Raw genomic sequence first — 22291 nt, forward strand, 5'->3', positions numbered from 1 at the left:
ATATATATATATATATATATATATATATATATATATATATATACAGGGTGTTCGGGATAAATTTGAGAGTTTCGTAAGGAAAAAGAAAATCTTCTTTGTATCTATTAAATTTAATGAATTGACAAAAAAACATTACAGGCAGAGTTAATTACAATACTATCAACAAGATTTACTCAAAATAACCACCATTAGCATCGATCACAGCTTCAATTCTGCTTCGGAACCTCGAACAAGCTGATGCTACAGTCTCCCTGGGAAGGGCTGCAAAAACTATTTTAATTTTATCCATTAACTGGGCTTTTGTATTACTGGAAGTGCGATTGGTGTCTTTTTCAACTGCGCCCCATACAAAATAATCCATGGGGTTAAGGTCTGGGGAGTTTGGAGGCCAAACATTTGGACTGGTGAAGTCGTAGAAATTTTCAGACAACCATTTTTGACTTTTCCCAGAGGTGTGGCAAGGGGCCGAATCCTGCTGCCATACATACGGCCTACCATTGGCTACCCTTGTTATCCAGGGCTTGACTACAGTTAGCAACTCCACGAACAAAGCCCGAATTCCAATGCCAGGGTTCTTCAACACCTGTTCCTGCAGATTTGCGAGGAATTCTGCTGTACGAACGCAATCAGATCGTCTGCTAGGGATCTTTCTTCTTGCTACATCCTCGTAGTCACCATTGCAAGTCTCTAGTTCATGCCTGATTGTTTTTACTGTATTCAGGGAGCATTGGGCAGCAGTCGTAATATCCTTATTTTGATGGCGGGCACGAATCATCATGATACAAGTTATTCTCTTCCATGATTCAGGTGGGTTCCAGCTATCCATCCTTTCTGACATCTTGTATATGAATGAAGAAGGGTCCAAACTTTTAAATGAAGAGAAGTGTGTGTTAATACATGTAACTTACGGAAAAATATAATTAATTATAAATATGTCAAATTTATCCCGAACACCCTGTATATATAAATTTTACATCTATTGAGTTGAAGGCTTTTTCATAATCTATGAAAAGCAAAGAAACTGGTTATATTATATTCCTTTGTTTTTTCCATTACTTAAGGCTTGTAAATCATCTAAAGTTGAGAAGGATGTTTTAAAACCTGCCTGTTCTTCTGAATGAAGAAAATTTAACATATTGTTTATTCTGCCATCTATAATTTCTTATGTCAGTTTTATCAGCTTTCTTATATAGCAAATAATTTTTCCAGTATTCTGACTTTTAGGGGTTCTTTCTGTTCTTAACAAATATCATATATATATATATACAATTCCACTAGTTTTATATGCAAGAGATTTCAATTTTTTAACATTTTTATTAATATTCCATCAAGTTCAAATGCCTATCCATTTTTCATTTTTGAAAGTTTATGTTTTACTTCATTATCTTTGTATATTCATTATAATTTTCAGTATCCTTTTCTCTACTACTTTCCATTTATTTGTATATCATTCTTGATAAAATTTAGCTATAATCTCCAACATATTTGTTCTGTTTGTAATCAGTATTCCATTTTCATCTTCTACACCTGTCATATAAAGATTACCTGTATTATGAAGAAGTTTTTTTGCTTTCTTTATGCTGTTATCATTTTCATATTAAAATGTCTTATATCCTTTCTTATCTTTCTCCTGAACATTTTGCAAAGTTCAGTATATTCTATGTTTCTTACACCATGTGCATGTTGTTTCATGTTTCTTCTTTATTCTATTATGTGAAAAAATATAGAAGGGTGGTCTGAAAAGTTCTCAGCCTAACAATGAAAAAACGTTATAATTTCAAAATTATTTGTATTTTTCAACATAATCTCCCTTAAGACTAATACATTTATTCCAGTGATGCTCCAGCACCATTATTCCATCCCTGTAATGGCTCGCAGTAAGATCTGCAAAATACCCTTCTACAGCTGCAACCCCTCTTCATTTGAAGAAAACACGCTGACCAGCGAAGAAGGGTCTTAGTTTTGGGGAAGAGATAGAAGTCAGAGGGAGCCAAATCTGGGGAATAAGGTGGATGTTCCAACAATTCATAGTGCAGATCCCTTAATTTTACCATTGCCAAAACACTTTTGCTTCAGACAGCTGTATAAAACAAACTACTTGATAGAATGACTTGCAATTTCACATGGATGCTTATGACAGATGTACCAACTTGGAAAAAAAAAAAAATTGTATATTTTTTTACGATTTTGTTGTGTTGCCATCTATGGTCGAGAACTTTTCAGACCACCCTCATATGTAGCACAGTTTAAATGCCTGAAATGATTTTTGGGGTTTCTGTGAATGGTGTATATGTAACTGGGATTTGCTTGAAACCATTACCAGTAAATTATCTTGTTTCCTATAAATAAAAGAAATTTAATTCAGTTGTTAATAAAAACGTGTTTTACATGGCCTTTTGAAATGTCTTGATTCAGAGTTAAAGCAAAAATATTTACATTAAAAAAAAAATCAAAAGCAATCAAAAGCATTTTTAAAAGGATGTACACTTCTCAAATCACTGATAATTAAAGCTTTTAGTTTTTCTGTCAACTGAAAGGAAGCTTGGCATATTACAATTAATACATAAACTTCAATAGAGTCGGCAATTTCATCATGGGAGGCCTGCTTAACTACCAATATGTTTATCATACTGAATTTTAAAATAATTTATACTCTCCTCACCCAGAAAGCATTGATGCAATGTGTTCCAATCATCCACCACTCTCTAAGTAAACAATCCTTCTTCACCGCACATTCACACCACTTGCAGTGATGGCTCTCATTCTTCCTCTCTCACCTCTGCCTTTTTATAATCCCCTCAATATTAATTGAGCAAAATGCTCTTGCTAATTTAAACATCTCTCAAAGAATATTAATGATGATGGACAGAAGATGGCTTTGTGTGTAGTTGGTGGATTATATACCAGAGGCAGTAAGTTGTGTGTCCTCCTCCTTGACAAGTCCTTGGACTTCACTGGAGGTGTCATGTAATGATAATTAATATCAGCTCTTTCTCTTCAATTCAACAAACTCTGCAAAGTGTTTGAGGGATTTTGCAATCCCTCAAATACTTTGCAAAACTAACACTACAGAGTTCTATTATTTTGGTAATTCATCTCTGGATGCTCTAGCATTTTCACATCACAATGAATACTAGATGAGGATATCTGAACACAACAGTCCATGTGTGATACCAATACCTCATACACTATCTCCTTATCCCTGCTTGTCAATGTATTTCTTATAGTAACAATATGATGTGAAGTCTTTGGAATACTTGCAACATGCCTTCAAAATTTTAACCGACCATTAATCATCACACCCAAGATCCCAATTCTCATCTACTTCCTGAAAAACAGTTCCACCTCCAAAGTGCAGCACCTTACATTGATTATTATTAAAACTACATTCACACTCATATTTCCACACTAAAACTTTATTCAAATCTTTCTGAATGGAATTAACATTAGCAATATTCTTTATAATTCCCTGAAGCTTTGTATTGTCAGGCAAACAATCAAAGATCCAAAGTCAATTCACATGAAATATTAATAAATAAGCACATTAAAGTACACAAGAACAGAATGCTGAGACATGCTAATCGCTACTGAGAATCTTATGTCCATCACCTTCCTCCTTAGGGGCATTGTTCTATCACATATTCCTCTCTAAACAATAAATACTAGAGAATTTCCCTCTCTAAACAATACCAGTAAGTACTGTTTAGAGAGGGAAACCATCTAACCAATCTGTTATTCAATATCATCTTCTGCAGCTATATGCCAAATTGTAGAGTGGCAATCTATCAAATGCCTTTGAAAATTCCAAGAATATCGCATAATATAAACTTCTCTTATCCAATACATTTATCACATCATAAAATGCAAGCTGATTGCTAAAACAAGACTTGCTATTCAGAAACCTATGCTGATCACCATCATCATAGAGAATCCTATGTCAACACAATCCAGTATTCTATTCCAAAACTATTTCTCCAATACTCTGACCAGAAGATTTTATAGCTATCTTACTGAATATTTATTATTAAAGTAATTATTCAGTTTCTGCCTAAGGAAGGATTAAAAAAAATCAAAAACATGTGTACACATTTTCATTTTTTTCAAAACACAGTAATCCCCTTCAAAGAATATACTGCGCACACACACACACTTCTGCAACTCCAAATTTTTATTAATTTATTAAGACTTAAGTAGCATTTAATGTATAATTCAACACAAACTTGTCATTGCTAATTCGTTACCTCGTTTCACATGCCTAAAATGACAGTGAGGTCTTTCACACAGCCCATTGTTGTAGAAAGGGCATGGTACCGATTTAAAATAACCCGAAGATGGCAACATTTTCCCCTTAGAGTGGAAAGCGTGCACTTTTAAAAGCGTATAAACTTCTCCTAAATCATTGGCACTTATAGTTACTTTCTCCGTTCTTCAGCTAACAAGATCTGTATATAATATTCATTTCGGCCCAACTTGCTCTAAGCAGATGAGAAACTTCTTAATTGAAATCTAAAGTTATGATCAATAATCATAAACTGTTTTATCGTATAATATACACAACGTATATGCATTAATCAAAATTCTATACAACTTAATGAATAATTAAACTAAAATATTATTTATTTCACTACTCGATTTTTATATACATCGATACACCTATCAGCAGGCAGACATTTTCAAGTAGTCTCGCACCAGAAACTACAATCTTGTAAAAAAAAAAAAATGTTACGTGGGGGAAAATTATTTATATATGAAAAGAAGGTTCTAACATGTAAGTGATCTAAAATAAGTAATATGAACATTGTAGTTGCTTGATGTAGCCCAAGTTAATTTAGAATATTATCAAAATAACAATTCAACAAATACTCTTGCTCTCATACTGCAAGTTACGTCTTTATAATAATAATAAAAAAAAAAGTTTTGTTTTGTAATGGTTGTTCGAAATATATGCATGATGTAGGCATCGGTCCAAAAGACTTTTAGAATGAATATTTTTTTTTATAGTTTATTTGCTTCGTAAAGCAAAGATTTATAATATTTTTCGTTATAAATATATATAAATCTCTGGCCTTCGTTGCAAAGGTAACGTGTTTTCAATGCCAGTCTGATAACTGCATATATATTTTTGCCTGTAATACACATAACACATTGCTGTTTGTGATATATATATATATATATAGAGAGAGAGAGAGAGAGAGAGAGACTTTTTGTTAAAGTGAATTATATACCTGCAGCGATCGGGTTTGCTCTTCATGTAGAGCAGAATGTTTATAATTATTCCAACCGCCAAAATTTGATTGTAGCTTATAACGGAATAATATTTAACTGTACAACAAGTAAATTAAAACTCATGTTAAAACTTTGTGGTGTAAACACGCGCGCGCCAGTAAAGTGTCTGGTATTATTATCATGCGTTATCACAAAACGGTAGCATCGCTGTCATAAGTGGCTTTCAGTTTTTGTAAGATATGTGTTCACCATCCCCTCTGTAAATCATCCCAATTTCCAGCTTGTGGCGCAAAACATTTATCCCCTTACCCTCAAGTAACATGAAACGCTTTCAGTGATGACCTCTTCATATTCCACCATCTGTTATCTTGTTAAATATCTCTACTCTTATGGCTAATTACATTTACTAGTTTATATCTCCGTCATCTTTTCTCTTGCTTTTATTTGTTATATTCTTCATGTTCCCTTAATCAATATTATAGCTATTATAGAGACTTGATAACACTGGAGGTATTTGCCCTGGACCCTTTTCTGTATATGTTTGTTACCTCAAAACATCTGCATACAGTAGCCAAGTGTAATTTGTATCTGATACAGCAGTTTATCCATCACATTAAGGGTTGGATAACTTAAGATACAATGCATATTATAGTATTAGAAGTTAGCAGAAGGTCACATAATTGAGAGATCATTGTGCTTCTGTGTGTCTACTGAATATTACCAATTATTCATTCAATTATTGCCTTCTGTTTCTTGTTATCAAAACCTTAACACTACACACCTTAACATTTATTGACTCATAATATCAGTCTATTTAAACATTCTCTGGTGCCACATTGCAGAAATTCCTTGTGACACTGTCTCCTCCACAACTCCATTGCCTGCAGCAGTGAACTTCTCAATTTAAACTGGTATTATCAGGACATTTTATCAACATATCAATTAAACAGCAGCAGCTGAAAAATATGTATTTCTTTGGAATTCCACTTAGCTCTGTCTGAAATTTTAGGTTTCATTCAACACACTACTTTATCTTTTAATAAACTATCATTTAATAACTGTTTTCCTGTCCAAATGACAACTGTACGAGGGGGACTGAAAGTTCTGATAAACTCGTATAAGTCATTCTCATTCTCCTTAATTTTATACCAACATTGCTGTACAAGTATTTTTCCTTTTTTTCTAATATTGCTGTAACCATATTTTAATAGTGGAAGCTTTCTACAAAACTGCTAAACCACAGACATATTGACATACTGACATCTGTTGACAACAATATTGTCAACAGATCTAATATGATCTGTTGACAATGTGAGTTCAATATGAACATGTGAGTTCAATATGAACTCGCATGTAAAAGCCCATGCTGTCTCCATAATGATTTTTTCCCCCATTAGTCCTCCTCCTCTATTTATGCCCTAACAAGGTTTTCCAAAATCTTTATCACTCCTCCAGAAACACAAAGTGAACTGTATTTAAAGAATGTGTGTGTGTGTCGGGGGGGGGGGGGAGAAAATGCATGTGTTTAGGCATTTTCCACTCTATATACCAGTTTTAAAGTGAGATGCCATCTTGTTGAATTGTTTCTCAAGCTTTAATATGGTGAAACTAATTGTATGTCTTGTGAAATTTTCTACTTTTTATATAATTTTGGCTAGAGATCATCCCTTGCATAAGAGCAGTTAAATTTTATTTGATTTTATGTTTCTAAAACTTTACATTTTCATCAAATTTGCACTGTATTTTGTTAGTCCTGACTCTGAAATCTCATCCTATTGTGTGTTTCACAGCAATATTTTAATTTTTTTATCCTCTGCATTATTGCAGAGGATAAGATTCTAATAAGGATAAGGAATCAGAACTCCTTACCCTTCTGATTGCAAATATTACATTCTAGAAAGTTATATTTTTAGTTGGGATAGTGCACGATTGTATATTATTATTACTACTGGCACCACTGCAAAATCAGAAGAATCCTTATGGGATGTCTGTACTACCATTATTTTCATGGTACACATCATACCTCCTTAAATTCATTCACTATCTGAACACTCACAACCACGTCTAGCAATACACAGTTTACCAGTTTAAAAATCTAGTCCTTCACACCCTCTACTATCCACACTCTTATACAACTTCCACAGGTGACCTCTGCTTCTCTCCCTACATGTTGTGTTGAAAAATTTCTTTTATATCAATCTCAAACTCCTTTAGTAATTTATAAGTTTCCCTCTTAGAGACAGAAAAGAGTGGCCCCTCTTTTCTGCCTGTCATCTAAACTTTGCAACCTACTCACATATCCCAAATATCCTCATTTAAGCATTCCATATTCCTGCCACTGTCTTGGTCAGTTGTCTCTGGATGACCTATCGCCTTCTCATATTCAGGAAACTCAGATGATCAAATCTGTGCATAGTAGTAAACATGCAGCCATATAGCTTTATAAAGAGGGATAATAACCTCTCTATTTCTACATGTTGAATTAGCATCCAAGTAATCCTTTGAGCTGTTTTACCAACTTTTGCAGTATGCCTTTTGAACCTCAACTCTTTGCCATCACTCCATCTCTAACCTCATCAATTTCTGCAATCCAGTATAATCACTGTAATATGTAGTATGTAATCTTTTCATTCTGAAGTGCATGATATATTTTTTTCACTTTAAATTGACAGCTGTTATCCTTGCCCACACTTCCAGTTTATTTAAATCCTCTTGCAGGATCTTTACATCGCCTTTATTAACTATTGTCCTTCCCAGTTCTGCGGCATCAGCAAACAACTGAATACTCCTCCTTAAATCATGCCCTGTATCATTAATATACAGATTAAAGAGTAATTTGCCTTAGTACAAAGGCAAACTACTCTCTGGTGTCTTTAGGCTATTTCACGGTAATCGTATGAGATGTGACCTACTGCTTAGTATCAAGTATGTACAATTTATATATCAACGAATATACTAATTAAAAGTAATGAAACATTTTATTGTCCTATGTTATTTACATTACACTGTTGGCAGGATTTGTATATATTAATTGCTGAATGTAGCCTTGATGTCTCAAATGAATGCTTCAGATCTGTTTGTTGGGTTAATTCCGTGCCACCAGGTTTCAGTCAGGTACCTTGGCAGAAGGTTGGGGGTTGTCCCATGCATTTTTCTCAACATCTTCAGTTTCAGATCTCCCCACAGCCTTTCGATTAGCTGGGTGAGTGCTCCAGTTATTGGGTCAACAAAGTTTTCAATATAGTTTACAGTTTGGTGTACATAGCCATGAGTTTCTAAGCCTCTGTAAGCCAACCATTCATCAGAATGGAGGGTGATTCCAAGTGCAACTTCCGCCTTGATAATGGAGAGAAGAGTCTGTCTATCTCAACGCCCGATAATCCGATCAGAATGTTTCTGGACCAGCCCAAAAATCCTTGGCCCTTCCATCCTTCTGCCATAATTTCTCCATCCAGGAGGCACTTCCTGAAGGAGAGTTTTCTCGTAACTGCCAACATCTTCCACGTGTGCAGTTTCACAGTCCCTGAGAAGCAATATCTCCGTCGATTGCCTTTTTGCTTTCCTTGCAGCAGAGTTTCATCCATCTGAATAACCGTGCCAGGTCCTCCCATTTTGTCTCTCTTCTCCCAAAGTCGAAAGGGGACATCACGGCAGAGGTTACTACCACTTGGTGGCAGTGACCAGTAAGTTCTTCCACTTGTGCAATAGGCAGGTCGCTACACCACAGAAACGCAACCTCCAAAATACTCCATACAGAAAAGTTGCTGTAAGCTCGGCCATGGCTATCTAAGTAAGTGAAGAAGTTGTTGAAACGACGACCCGATTGTATTGATTAACACCCTTTCCTCTTGCACTTGAACCCAGGATAGCTGGTGATGGTCCCACCTCGCTTTCTCTTCTTTTGAATGACCATCTTTGTCTTTCCACCACATCCCAATCTTGTACACCGAGGTGTAGCAGCTTCATCTTGAAAAACACCCTGTTCTTGAAGCCAGATAACTGCACTCTCCTCACTGTTGATGATTGAGTAAAATACTCGGCTTCACATCTTTACATTTACTATCTATAGAATAGATCCTCGAGTAGCTTTCCCTTATATATATACAGCCAAGTGTATCTCCTCTCATGATGTGACATTTGCTATCATTAGAGTAGATCCTAGAGTAGTAGCTCGCCTTTATATATATATATATATACAGCCAAGTCCATCCCCTCTCACGATGTGTCCTCTCCTACGGTAGGTTACACTTCATACGTGACGTGCATTAATAGATCACATGCCATACAGTATGTCACAAGTAATATTTGATACTAAGAGGTAGGTCACACGTCATACAATTACACATTTCGCTCCCCCTTCCCAATTCATGTCGCCAATTTATATCTATTTCTATTCTACTGAGTTTAACCACCTCACCAGCCATGATGGATCAAATACGCATCTGCATGTGCTTCGTATCCATCATATATTTCAATGTAATATCAATGGTATTACAGTTTTAATATGCACTTTGCATCCACGATAACCTTGACATCTATAGACGTCTTGGCCGGTAGCGTGGTTAATATGTTGTGATAATATAGATGATTAAACTGACTTGTTTTGACACATATGCTAGTGGCTTCTTCTGGGTTAGGAAGAACAAAAAAATACAATAAGATTGTATTTCATGCTTAATAAGATTCATGTATTTACTATATAGCTTTGCTGAAGCTTAGTTACTGTTGTGTGATACACAGTGACTGATCAGTTATCTTGAAGTTTCATTAATACGTATGCAGGAAAAGAGGTCTGGAATATGTGGAACCCTTCAGTATGTTGGAAGAAAAAATAGAACTGTATGCAAGAGATGGATTACATTTGAATGCAGAAGAGCACAGACATTTGGAGAGACTGTTGTTTTCTGAACAAGTGAGTGTGTTGTGACAGGGAGACTAGATTGCACAGGTGGAATGTTGCAGGGATGGGCTCATGTGGAAATAGTGGCTTGAGAAATGACAGGATGTACACTACATTACAGAGCCAGGTGGAGTACGAGGGGAGTAATGATGTCTATAAGAATACTGGCCATACACTGGTTTTTCTGTATACAAATACTAGGAGCATTAAGAATAAATGGAATGAATTTGTGGCATTGACTGACTCAGTCTCCCTTTGGCTGTTGGTATCAGTGAAACTTGGTTAACTAAAGAGGATGTTCTAAGAGGGATAGAAATTGAAGGGTATTATAGCATATGATGAATATATAGATTTTTCGACTAAAAAACGAATGTGATAAATGATAACTAATACTGGGTTTAATATGTTCTGATAATATAGATGATTAAACTGACTTGTTTTGCCACGTATACTAGTGGCTTCTTCTGGGTCAGGAAGAACAAAAAAATACAATAAACACTAAACATGAACCATTACATAACTAAAACTGAATGTGTAGGAACTGTTACACAAAAGTAAAAAAATAGAAACACATAGAAGCTGCCATGTGTCGGGCACTGAAGTTGTCTTCTATGTAAGACATGTAGCTCTTGTTCCATTCGTTATTGTAGTGAGTGTGGGAGAAGTGGAAAGCTAGGCCTGTGAGCTATCTTCTCTGTTTTTTATTAATGTCTCTAATATGTTCTTTTTGTCCAATTTCCAAACTTCTAGATATTTGTCCTATGTAAGCAACCACAAGAACATGCAGCATTGTAAACAAACCCCTTTCAACACACCTGTTTGTTGAAAGGGGTGGGGACTTTAGGTGAACATAACAGAGCTCGTATAATCACAGTGGGCTTGAAAGACACTCTTATGTCATGAGATTTCAGGAGATTGGTGATTTTGAGAGAAAGTTTGCCACTATAAGGGATGAAAACTGAGACTCTGTAGCAATTGTCAGGGATCTGTTGTGGAGCAGTAGAGAATAGTATTCTTTGTACCATTTTCTTACAATATCCATTGCTCACCAATAGTTGTAGTCATAGCATCAGAGGATATAATTGTGACTGAGATGACATAGTTGCCCCCTGTTGGTGAGCATGACCATGAGCATGTAGTCCTGGCTTGGAGGATGAATGCTCATAGGCATGTGGAGGTACCAAAACAGAAGGAAGTTATATGGAATTATAATGCAGGCAACTATCATATAGGATACAGAAGGTAAACATAGTTTATTGTGTTACTCATGATAAGAGATAAATTGTCACTCTCAGAGTAGAGAATCTCAGTGGAAAGACTTTGATAGTGTGAGATAGATGTTTATAAGACAAGATATTTAGGGGGATGTTAGACCAGGAAATATAGATGGTGATAAGCAGGAAATGTTATTGTTGTTATTATCAGAGACTCATAATGGGAGGTACACACTATTGCACACAGCGCTCATCCAACTGTGCCTTAAATTGATTCAGTGTGTGTATGTTCATAACACACTCAGGCAATGCATTCCACTCACCAACCACTCTCCATGCAAAGAATCTGCTCCTCGCAAAGTTGTGTTTTTAGGCAAATTAGTTTGGCAAAGTGAGCGATCATCATGGGGGACCTCAACTACAGAGATATAACCTGGGCAGAGAGAAGATGGCAGAGAAGATGAGAATCATATGTCCAAAGATAAGATCATTCACCTGGAATTGATCTTATCTTTGGACATATGATTAAAAACATGGGAAAAATAGCCAAAAACTGCCTTCTGAAGATATTTAACATAGTATCAGTCAGGAATGAAGGTAAACTACTAAAAATCTGGAAAACATCAGTCATTATACCCTTACTAAAGCCTAACAAAAACCTTAGTGACTGCAATAGCTTTGACTAGCACTCTCTGTAAACTAAATGAAAGAATAATACATACCAGACTCATGAATTGGCTCTTAGAAAACAACAAGATCCACTTCTACCAAACTGCATACAGGTCTCAACACAGTATAGAAGATCAATTATTTTATCTTTGCCAATCAGTCGTAGATGGCTTTCAAGAAAAACCACCAAAGAAGACGACAGCAATATTCTTGGATTTCACAGCTGCTTACGATCGTGTCTGGAGACAAAAATTAATAAAAATTGCATACGATACAGGAATAAGAGGGAATGCATTAATTTGGATTTTAGATTTCATGAAAGGAAGAAAAATGAAAGTAAAAGTTAAGGGATTTATTCCAACATGCATCGAACTTGGGCTGGAGTCCCACAAGGTTCTGTTTTAAGACAAATTCATCTATATGAACAATATCCATCCTCACATAATAAATGACACAAAAATCGCATGCTATACAGATGCTATAGCAATCTGGCATGCAAGCAGTAATCCTCAACAATCTGAAAAAGTCCTAAATAATTCAATAAAAGACTTGGAAAAATGGGCAAAGGAACTTAAACTACAGATAAACCCAGAAAAAAAAAACTGAGCATCTTTTCCACTGATAGAAAAAATAGACACAATTACAACCCACAAATCAAAATATATAATACCAAAATAGAAAAAACAGAGTCTCCAAAATACTTAGGCCTAGCTCTGGATACTGAACTGAGATTTACAACTCATATTACAAATATATCCAATAAAGCTCTTAAAAAGTTTAATATCATCAAAAGGCTTTGTGGAACAAAGTGGGGTGCAAAACCGAAGACAAAACTACATATACGGCACTCATACGACCCACTATGGAATATGCCTCATTAATCTGGGCTCCAGCTTATACTAACTCAAAAGAAAAACTTGACAGAGTGCAATCAGCAGCAAAAATTATCATAGTCTCATCCACAAATAATTTAAAAGCTCAACAAGAGTGTGGGCTTCATATACTAGAAGACAGAAGAAAACTCTCCACAGTTAAATTCATTAACAGATTCAGGAGCCACCAACAGGATCACATCTCACTTAGGACTTTCGATGCCTGAACAAGAAAATCTAGACTAAACAGATCATCTACATTACAATATCATCATGAAATTAGAAAACAGATTGACTTAGAGCACCTATCCATTGAAATAAGCAAAGAGCCGTTCTTTTCCATCTACTAAAAAACACATTTTTGTATAAATATTGATGGCAATGATAAACTTAAATCTCCTCGAACCTTGTTCAAAAAAGGATTCACAGCAAGAAAATAAAAGAAAAGGACTTGATACTATATATCACTTAAACAATCCAAACCATGTCATTGCCTACACTGATGGATAATCTGATGAAGCACTCAACCAAGGAGGTTCAGGGGGGTTTTCTAACTCTACCTGGAGGCGAGGAAATGCAAATCAAAACCACAGCTGGCAGAATAACTTCAAACTTCACTTGTGGATTAACAGCCATACAAACAGCTCTCAAATCCAGTAATAAACATTACAGAAGGAATAACCATCTACAGCGACTCAAAATATGCACTTGAGGCATTAAAAAATGGAAAAACAAAAACTCACACAGGAAATTCATGAACTACTAACAACTTTAAATTTGAAAAATAAGAACTGCACACTGCAATGAATACTAGCCCATGTAAATATTGATGGCAATGAAAGAGCAGACAGACTAGCCAAAGAAGCAAGATACTTACCTCAAAAATTACATCCACTATCACTAACTGATGCTAATGCTGTCACCAAAATAAGATTGGTAAAACAAACTATCAAGAAGAAGAATGAAATCAGTGAAATTAATGAAAATAGAGACATAACCACAGTCATCACCAGACTAAGGATGGGACATTTTAAAGACATGAAAATTCAGCCAGATGGTAGTAGGAGTTATGAAACATGCAAAAACTGTCCAGGAATTGAACTAACACCTGTCCATATTTATTCTTGTCCAGCAATTGCTGCTGCTGCTCCAGAAAATTCACAATAATCCTAGAGAAAAGCTCTACTCCACCAAAGTTAAACAGATTGCCAGAGCAGTTCTACAGATCCACGGTCATATCTAGAAGTTCTTCAGTGGACTCGACAATAACAGAAAGCATTTAGTAATAAGAGAACTGAAATTTTGGATTTCTTGAGGGACAACTCTCTTAGGCAGAATGTGATGGAAGGAAATTGAGGATCAAGAGTTTTGGATTTGGTCATACTGATTGTGACTGACATGACATAGTTGTCCCCCATTGGTGGGAGTGACTTTGTAGTCCTGACTTCGAAGATGAATATTCATAGGCATGTAAAGGTATCAAAACAGAAGGAAGTTATGCAGAGTTAGGCAGGAAACTATCAAAGAGTTAGAAACCAGCTTGCAGCAGTAAATGGATGAAAGAATTTAAAGGAAGGGGAGTCATTGGTGCATGGGGAAATACTTAAGAAAAAATTTAACAGCAATGACATATTGTATACCTCGAAGATTTGAAACAGCTGGAAAGGTGAGCAAATAAATGAGCATATCTGACCCAACTGTATGTAAAGTTTTAAAATTTGGGATCCACAGATGGGATGCTTCATACTCACTTAGTGGAGTTATACTGGAGGAAGCGAGGAATATTGGGGTAATTGTGGATCTAGATTTGGAGACATGATCCAAAGAAAGTATTAGGGAATTTTTTAGCAATGTAGCCAATACGAAGAGAAATGATTGTGGACGAATGACATTGCGGGATAAAAATGGGAATAGAGTGACTGATGCAGAAGACATCGTGGAGTTGTTCAATGAGCACTTTATTGGAATATTTCATCCTAGATGGAGACTCAATGATCCATGATGTGCAAGATAGGATGCCAGAGGAGTGTTTGCCTGGAGGGCGATAGAAAGTGTGGCTATGGCAATTAAGAGGGGTGAAAGGATGACACATTCTGGCTATTATGCTATTCATTATTATTGCTCTTCTGCTCAGCTCATCACTATCACACTTGGGCAGCACACACACACACAATCTTTCCTCTCTGTGTTTTCTTTTGTACAACTTCAAGCAAGAATCCCAGATTCTGAAGTTGTACGACATGATTGTGCATCACAATCATTTCATGGGCATGAATCACTTGAGAGGCAATGTAAATCGGGCAGCGAGAGATCTGAGATTCCTGCTTGAAGTTGTACAAAAGAAAACACAGAGAGGAAAGATTGTGTGTGTGTTGCCCAGGTGTGATAGTGATGAGCTGAGCAGGAGAGCAGTAATACTGAATAGCATAATAGCCAGAATGTGTCAGAAGAGAGGATTGGAATATATGGAAGCTTGGAGGGCATTTGAGGACAGAATGGAAGCAAGAGTTTGCATTTGAATGAGGAAGGATGAAGGCATCTGGAGAGATTGCTGTTTTTTAACAAGTTGGTGTGTTAATGCAGGAAAACTAGAATTCCCAGGGTAGATGGTAGCAGAGGTGACCTCTTGTGGGAATGGGTGCTTGGGAGAAGGGGGATGACATCAGGTAACACTGAGTCCAGTGGGGTCTGGAGAGGATAATGATAAGTATAGAAGCAGTAACATCTTTATGCTTTATACTAATGCCAGAGGTATCTGAAATAAAGGAGATGAATTGGTGGCGCTGATAGCATCAGCCTGGCCAAAGATTATTGGGATCTCGGAGACGTGGTTGATGGAAGTTGATATAATAACAGGAATTGAAGTAGCAGGGTACAGCATTTTTTGGCAGAGAAAGGAAAACGTGGTGGAGTGCTGCTTGTGATAAGTGATGACTTATGTCCTCTAAGATTGGAGGCTTTGGAAGGCAGTGACACTAATGGTTTTAAAAGCATATGGTGTGAGGTAGAAGTGGCCAAGACAGGATATTTAGTAAGGTGTTGCTACAAACCAAGGAGCACAGAGGGTGGGGAGCAGGAGATGTTTAGGCAGTTGAGCTTGGCAAGTGCAAGAAGAATGATTGTTTTGGAGATTTTAACTACAGCAGTATAATCTGGGAAGAGGAAAATACATGTAGTAATAAGGGATTGGAATTTTTAGAATTCTTGAGGGACAAATGTCTTAAGACAACATGTAATAGAGGGAACAGGAGGTTCAAGAGTTTTGGATTTGGTCATGGCATTAGAAGAGCTGATAATAACTGAGATGACATCTCTCCCACCAGTTGGAGAGAGTGGCCGTGTGGTTTTGACTTGGAAGATGAATAGACATGCAGGAGTATCAAAGAAAAGGAATCATATATGGAATTATGTCTTATAATCCCATAATCACCTGTAATTATAAGACTATTATAATTACAGGTGATTATAATAGTCTTAGATATCAACTTGGGGCAGTTCCATTGAGTGCGGAATTGGAAGGCCAGGATATCATTAGTGCTTGGGAAATCGTGAAGGAATATTTGTTAGCAGCAGTAGTAAGCTGTATTCCACAAGTGAAGAAGAGGATACAATTTGGTGTAAAGTAGATGACGAACAATATCAAACATGAACTGCAGGTGAAAAAGAGATTATGGAAGAGATATAAGGAGAGGGGTGGAGAGCAGATGCACAAAGAATATAAGATGCAGGCCAGGAGAGTGACTAGTATGGTGAAGAAGGCAAAACTAGAATATGAGAAGAGATTGGCACTATGATCCAAAGAAAATCCTAGGGAATTTTTAACTATGTGGCCAGTAGGAGGAGAAATGATTATGGAAGAATGACATTGTGGGATAAAAATGGGAATAGAGTGACTGATGCAAAGGACATAGTGGAGTTGTTCAATGAGCACTTTATTGGAGTATTTCACCCTGGAGAAGACTGTTTTAATACTAGAGGGATAGGGCAGGTTCAGTGTTTAGAGGTGCAAGAGGAGAGAGTGTTTCAAATACTGAGTACTCTGGATGTCAGTAAAGCTGTGGGACTGGATGGTATTTCACCATGGGTTTTGAGAGAATGTGCTAAAGAACTGATAGCTCTGTTGACCTGACTATTCAATAAAAGTCTGGCTGCAGGATGTCCTCCCGCGATGAGTCTTCGGACTCCTTGGAGGTATCAGGAATAATAATAATAATAATAATAATAATAATAAACCCAAGGAATGGAAGGAAGGAAGGCAAGATAGTACCATTGCATAAGAGCTGTAGCAGACTGGGAAGTGTCTAATTATAGGCCAGTTTGTGTATCATCAGTAGTTGTTAAGGTCTTTGAGAAATTAGTGAGGGACTGTATACAGCATTGGGCAGACGAGGTTAATGTTTTCTGTGAGAATCAACATTGATTTGTTAAGGGGTACTGTTGCTTTAGTAATATGATTGCCTTTTATAATAAAGTGACAAGAGCAGTTGATGAGAGAAAAGCATATACTTACATTCTTTTTGATTTTGCAAAGGTATTTGACAGGGTGCCACATGATAAGCTGATATTTAAATTGCAGCACATGGGTTTAAATGTCAGGTTAGTCAACTGGATTCAAGATTTGCTGTCTGATAGGTATCAGAGAGTTGTGTATGGTGGGGCAATATCAAGGAGGCAGAAGGTTACAAGTGCGGTTCCACAGGGCTCAGTACTGAGGCCTGTATTGTTCAACATTTATATTAATGACATTGTCAATGGATTGCAAGGGGATATTCAGTTGTTTGTTGATGATGTGAAGCTGGAATGGTTATCAGTAATAGTGCAGATGTAGCAGCCCTGCAAGAGGATTTGAATAAACTAGACACTTTGGGAAAATGAATGGGGGTATCAGTTTAATGCAGCAAAATGTAATGGCTTAAATTTGGGATCCATCAGTGGGAGCCTGCATACTCGATTTGAGTAGCTCTACTGGAGGAAGTAGGGGAGACAAGAGATCTGGGGATGATGATGATTGATAGAAACCGGAAATTCAGGGAGCATATTGCAAAAGTGCTGAAGGTAACCCAGAGGATATCTGCAATACTGAGAAGGACGCTGACCTGCAGAGATAAATGAGTTATTTTTCCATTGTATAAGACTCTGATCAGACCATACTTGGACTATTGCTCTCAAATTTTTTCCCCAGGATTTCAAGTGGATAAATTAACTGTGGAAAGAGTACAGAGGCAGATAGCAAAGACAGTTTCAGGACTGTACAATGCTAGTTATGAGGATCGACCGAGGGAATGTGGACTGCAGAGTTTGGTGGATAGAAGGAGAGGTGATATGATTGAGACTTTTAAATTGTTGAGAGATGGATACAGGGTTGACACCTGGGAGTTCTTTTTACTTGGTTGAACAGCGGGGAGTGATGACAAGGGGCCATCCCAGGAATTTACGAAAGGAAACTGTGAACAAGAGGGTGAGGAGTGGTTTCTTTGCATGGAGGGTGGTTTGAACCGTGGAATGCATTGCCTAATAGAGTGGTGAGAGCAAGAATGGTCAATGAATTTAAGGAGTGGTATGATAGTCTTTTGTGTTTCCTAAGGACCTCCCACGATGAGTTTCTTGACTCCATGGAGGCCTGAATAATAATAATAATAAATAATAATAAATTTGAACTTCCGAGGATATATTGCAAAGGATATGAAGATATCTCAGAGAATTGCAACTATGTTGAGGAGAACATTGACCACGAAAGATATCACTGTGCTGAAGTCCCATTGCATAAAGCTTTGATCAGATCACATCTGGAATTCTCTGCTCAGATCTAGTCACTGAAATTTGAAGCAGACGAAGTACCCTTGGAGAGGGTGCAGAGATGGATACCAAAAATTATATCAGAACTGTACAACATTGATTATGAGGATAGACTGCAAAGTTTGGTGGATAGAAGGCAAAGAGGTGGGGGCAGGATATGATCGAGACATTTAAACTGTTGAAGAGTTATTATTGTATTAACACTGAAGAAATTTTTCATATGGTAAAATGCTAGAAAGAAACAAAGACAAGGGGGCCATCCCTGGAAGTTTCAAAAGCAGTTGGTGAGAAAAGGGTAAGAAGTAGGTTTTGTTCATGGAGAGTGGTAGGAGTGTGAAATGCATTGCCTGAGAGGGTGGTGAATGTGCAGACTGTGGATGATTTTAAGGAGTGGTATGATAGACTTTGTTCACGAGGTAATACTGTGAGTTGTCATGATCACTTTTTATTTTCTCATAACTTCAACCCATCCAGGAATCCTTAGCCTCATCAGTTTCTTTCGTTCACTCTCATCAGTGTAATATACAGCTTGTAATCTTTTCTTTCCAGGCTTCATAATCTTACACTTTTCCTCAATAAACTGGCACTCATTATTTTTTGTCAATTGTTCATTTTGTTTAAGTCATTCTGCATGTTATCCAAAGTCTTCATTAACTATTACTTTACCTAATTTTGCATCATTAGTAAACATGAATATCTAGCCATAAATCCTTTCCTATATCATTAACATGATAATAAGAGCATATGTAGCTCAGTTGGTATAGACGAAGCCCTTTGGTTGGAAACGGCTGGGTTCGATTCCCATAGAAAATGCGAGGAATCTTTATCTAGACTCTTTTGACTAAAGGTGAGTTAGCCAGTCTCATATGGAGGTAGAGGTTTTTTTTTACCCGGAAACTTGGGTTTTTTGTTCCCCAGAACAGGCAAACTGAACACACACGGTTCTACAGTTATGAAATACATACTTAATCCTCATTTGGATGGCTCAACTCATCCTAAGAGAAGGAGGAAATGGAGGCAACCCCTTATGAAATAATGTGATGATAAATAACAAGTCTGGCAGTAAGGTTATACGTTGGCTATTAATAACTGATCTGTATTAAGGAAATTGCAAGTAGACTGATATTATTTACAATAAATATAAATAATATTTTCACTGTTTTTCATGGAATGACTTTGGTAAGAATATAGAAAATTAAAATTAGGAAGATAGCAAAATGTTCTAGAGGCTATTGAAAATGCTTAGAAATGTGAGAAAGTAAAGTGTAAAAGGAATTAGATGATAAAGGTGACATGAAAAACTTAAGCATATCCTAGATGTCTGGAGTAATTACTATGAAAGACTTAAAAGAAACGAGTATTGACAGAATGATACTAGAAAATTTTAAAGAAGAATGTGGTAATGATAGATGATGCAATGAAAAATCTAATGATAAACCAGTGATAATGACCATTTAACTGCTAAAAACTATATTTATGTAAGGTGATGCAGTTTCTATGAACATGTGTGTATATTTGTATGTTAATATAGATTCCTATAAAACAGAATATGATGTAAATGTCCAGTATTACATCTGTTAATTTCTTTTTCTTACTCTATAAATGAAAAAAAAAAAAAAAAAAAAGTAAAACTTTTAAGTGCCTGTTCCCTACAAGAAATAGATTATATATAATATTTGAAATTGAATTGTGTATTATTATTTTTATTATTATTATGATTCAGGCCTCCATGGGGTCAAAAGATTCATTGTGGGAGGCTCGTAGAAAACACAGAGTTTATCATACCACTCATTGACTGTTCATGCTCTCACCACTTTATCAGGCAATGCATTCCACGGTTTTACCACCCTCCATGCAAAGAAACCACTCTTCACCCTCTTGCTCACAACTTCCTTTCGTAATTTCCAGTGATGACCCCCTTGTCCTTGCTCCTTACATCTATTCCACCAAGCGAAAGAATTCCTCACTGTCAGCCCTGTAACCACCTCGCAACAATTTAAAAGTCTCAATCATATCATCTCTCCTCCTTCTGTCCATACTCTGTAGTCCCCATTTCCTCAGTCTGTCTTCATAACTAAAATTGTACAGTCCTGATACTATCTTTGTTATCTGGCTCTGCACCCTTTCTACAGTTAATTTATCCTCTTCAAATCTTGCGGTCCAAATTTAAGAATGGAATGACAACTCTTTTATCTCTGCATGTCAGCATCCTTCTCAGTATTGCAGCAATCCTCTAGGTTATTGTCACCACCTTTGCAATATGATCCCTGAATTTCAGGTTTCTGTCATTCCTCATCCTCATATCCCTTGCTTCCCCAACCTCCTCCAGTATAGTTCCTCCTGCAGAGTATGCAGTCTTCTATCGATGTATCCCAAACTTATTTTAGCTCTTTGTCAGTCATCAAAAAATAACTATCTTTTCAAGAAACTATTATGTATTGCTACAGTATTAACATGGCTCTTCTGTTTACATGTGGTGCAGATGTAATTATATTTATGGTTACTTCTGAGCAGAAGAAATTTGTGGACAAATGGGTTATTCTTAAATAGTGTTGCTCTGTTAAAAGGAATCATATTTTATGAAGTTACAAAATTGATAGATATGATATATCTAGAATTTATATGTGGTCTGAGGTGCAGATGAGGGTTGAGAAAGAACCAGTCTGTTGTCAGTGATGCTGACTCACAAAAGCTGAAGAACTTTCTTAAAAAATTTGGATTTTTTTTTTTTTTTTTTAGATTAGAAACACAGCAGTATTTTTATAAATCTTAAAGATGATGTAAAAATTTTGAAAACTCTTGAACCTGAAGAAAACAAATGATCTGATCTTAACAGTTTTATCTGGAAATTTTAAAGGAAAAAAAAAAAACTTTAGGTGTATAGTTTTTTTTTTTTTTTGCATGATAGAGAAAGAAGGATCTAATATTGGAAATGGAATCTAGAAGCATGTCATCATTTAGCCTCAGAACTCTTATGTGATGTATGAAGTATTGTTAGGAACCTTGATAAAATTTGTAAAAATAATCGCTCTCTTTCTGTTTGTGTGTGTGTGTTTTCATTTAAATCACTTCTTTTTTAAATCCTGAATTTATTATTATTTTTTTTAAATGACATATTTAAAAACAGAAATTCTTCTTAATTTTTGTTTTATGTCAATTGATTGAATGTTTTTTTTTTCACAATTTGTTTCTTTATTGTTATTTATTCTGTTTATAATAATTTGTGCCTTCAATTTTATCCATATATGATGATGACATCAGATAGCTTGCTGATGTTCCCATGAATCTTCTGGTGCTGATGTGTGTGAAGGGCTGATAAGCAGTAATAGTGCTGATGGTGAAAAAGTTGAAAAACATACTGCCTTGATGACTTTTCATGTTTGTTGAGACTAATGTTTTAATAAACACATGCAATGCACCAGAATTACCAAAATTACTGTTTTTCACAATAACTAGATGTTATTTAAAGATAACATTTAGTTATTGTGAAAAATTACTTTAATATTGTGAAAAAAGTAATGTTATTACTTATTAAAGTTCCTTTGTCTTCCATGACTTCTGCAACAGGTTTTCAACTTTCTGTCTGGAGTTGCATCTCTTGAAAGATCTTGAAG

At 36.1% G+C, this 22291-nt stretch overlaps 2 protein-coding genes across 5 annotated transcripts in view; one reads left to right on the plus strand and one right to left on the minus strand.

Moving 5' to 3' along the window:
• Positions 1 to 4657, minus strand: part of LOC150092573 (uncharacterized) — a 283311-nt gene extending 278654 nt beyond the window's left edge. For both annotated transcript variants that reach the window (XM_090414418.1, XM_090414417.1), the window contains exon 1: positions 4242 to 4657. In XM_090414418.1, the coding sequence (XP_090270544.1) occupies positions 4242 to 4341 (100 nt within the window). In that variant the 5' untranslated portion in view covers positions 4342 to 4657. The remainder of the gene's footprint in view (positions 1 to 4241) is intronic.
• An 84-nt stretch (positions 4658 to 4741) lies between these two features.
• Positions 4742 to 22291, plus strand: part of LOC150092574 (terminal uridylyltransferase 4-like) — a 583753-nt gene continuing 566203 nt past the window's right edge. For 2 of the 3 annotated variants that reach the window (XM_090414412.1, XM_090414414.1), the window contains exon 1: positions 4946 to 5079. The gene's annotated coding sequence lies outside the window, so the exon portion shown is untranslated. Of the gene's footprint in view, positions 4769 to 4945; positions 5080 to 22291 lie in introns of those variants that run through there. The other variant, XM_090414413.1, reaches the window with a different exon arrangement.

The sequence above is a fragment of the Typopeltis vanoorti genome, chromosome 25 (assembly GCF_054136105.1).
Source record: "Typopeltis vanoorti isolate ZY-2024b chromosome 25, IOZ_Tvanoo_1.0, whole genome shotgun sequence".
Lineage (NCBI taxonomy): Eukaryota > Metazoa > Arthropoda > Arachnida > Uropygi > Thelyphonidae > Typopeltis > Typopeltis vanoorti.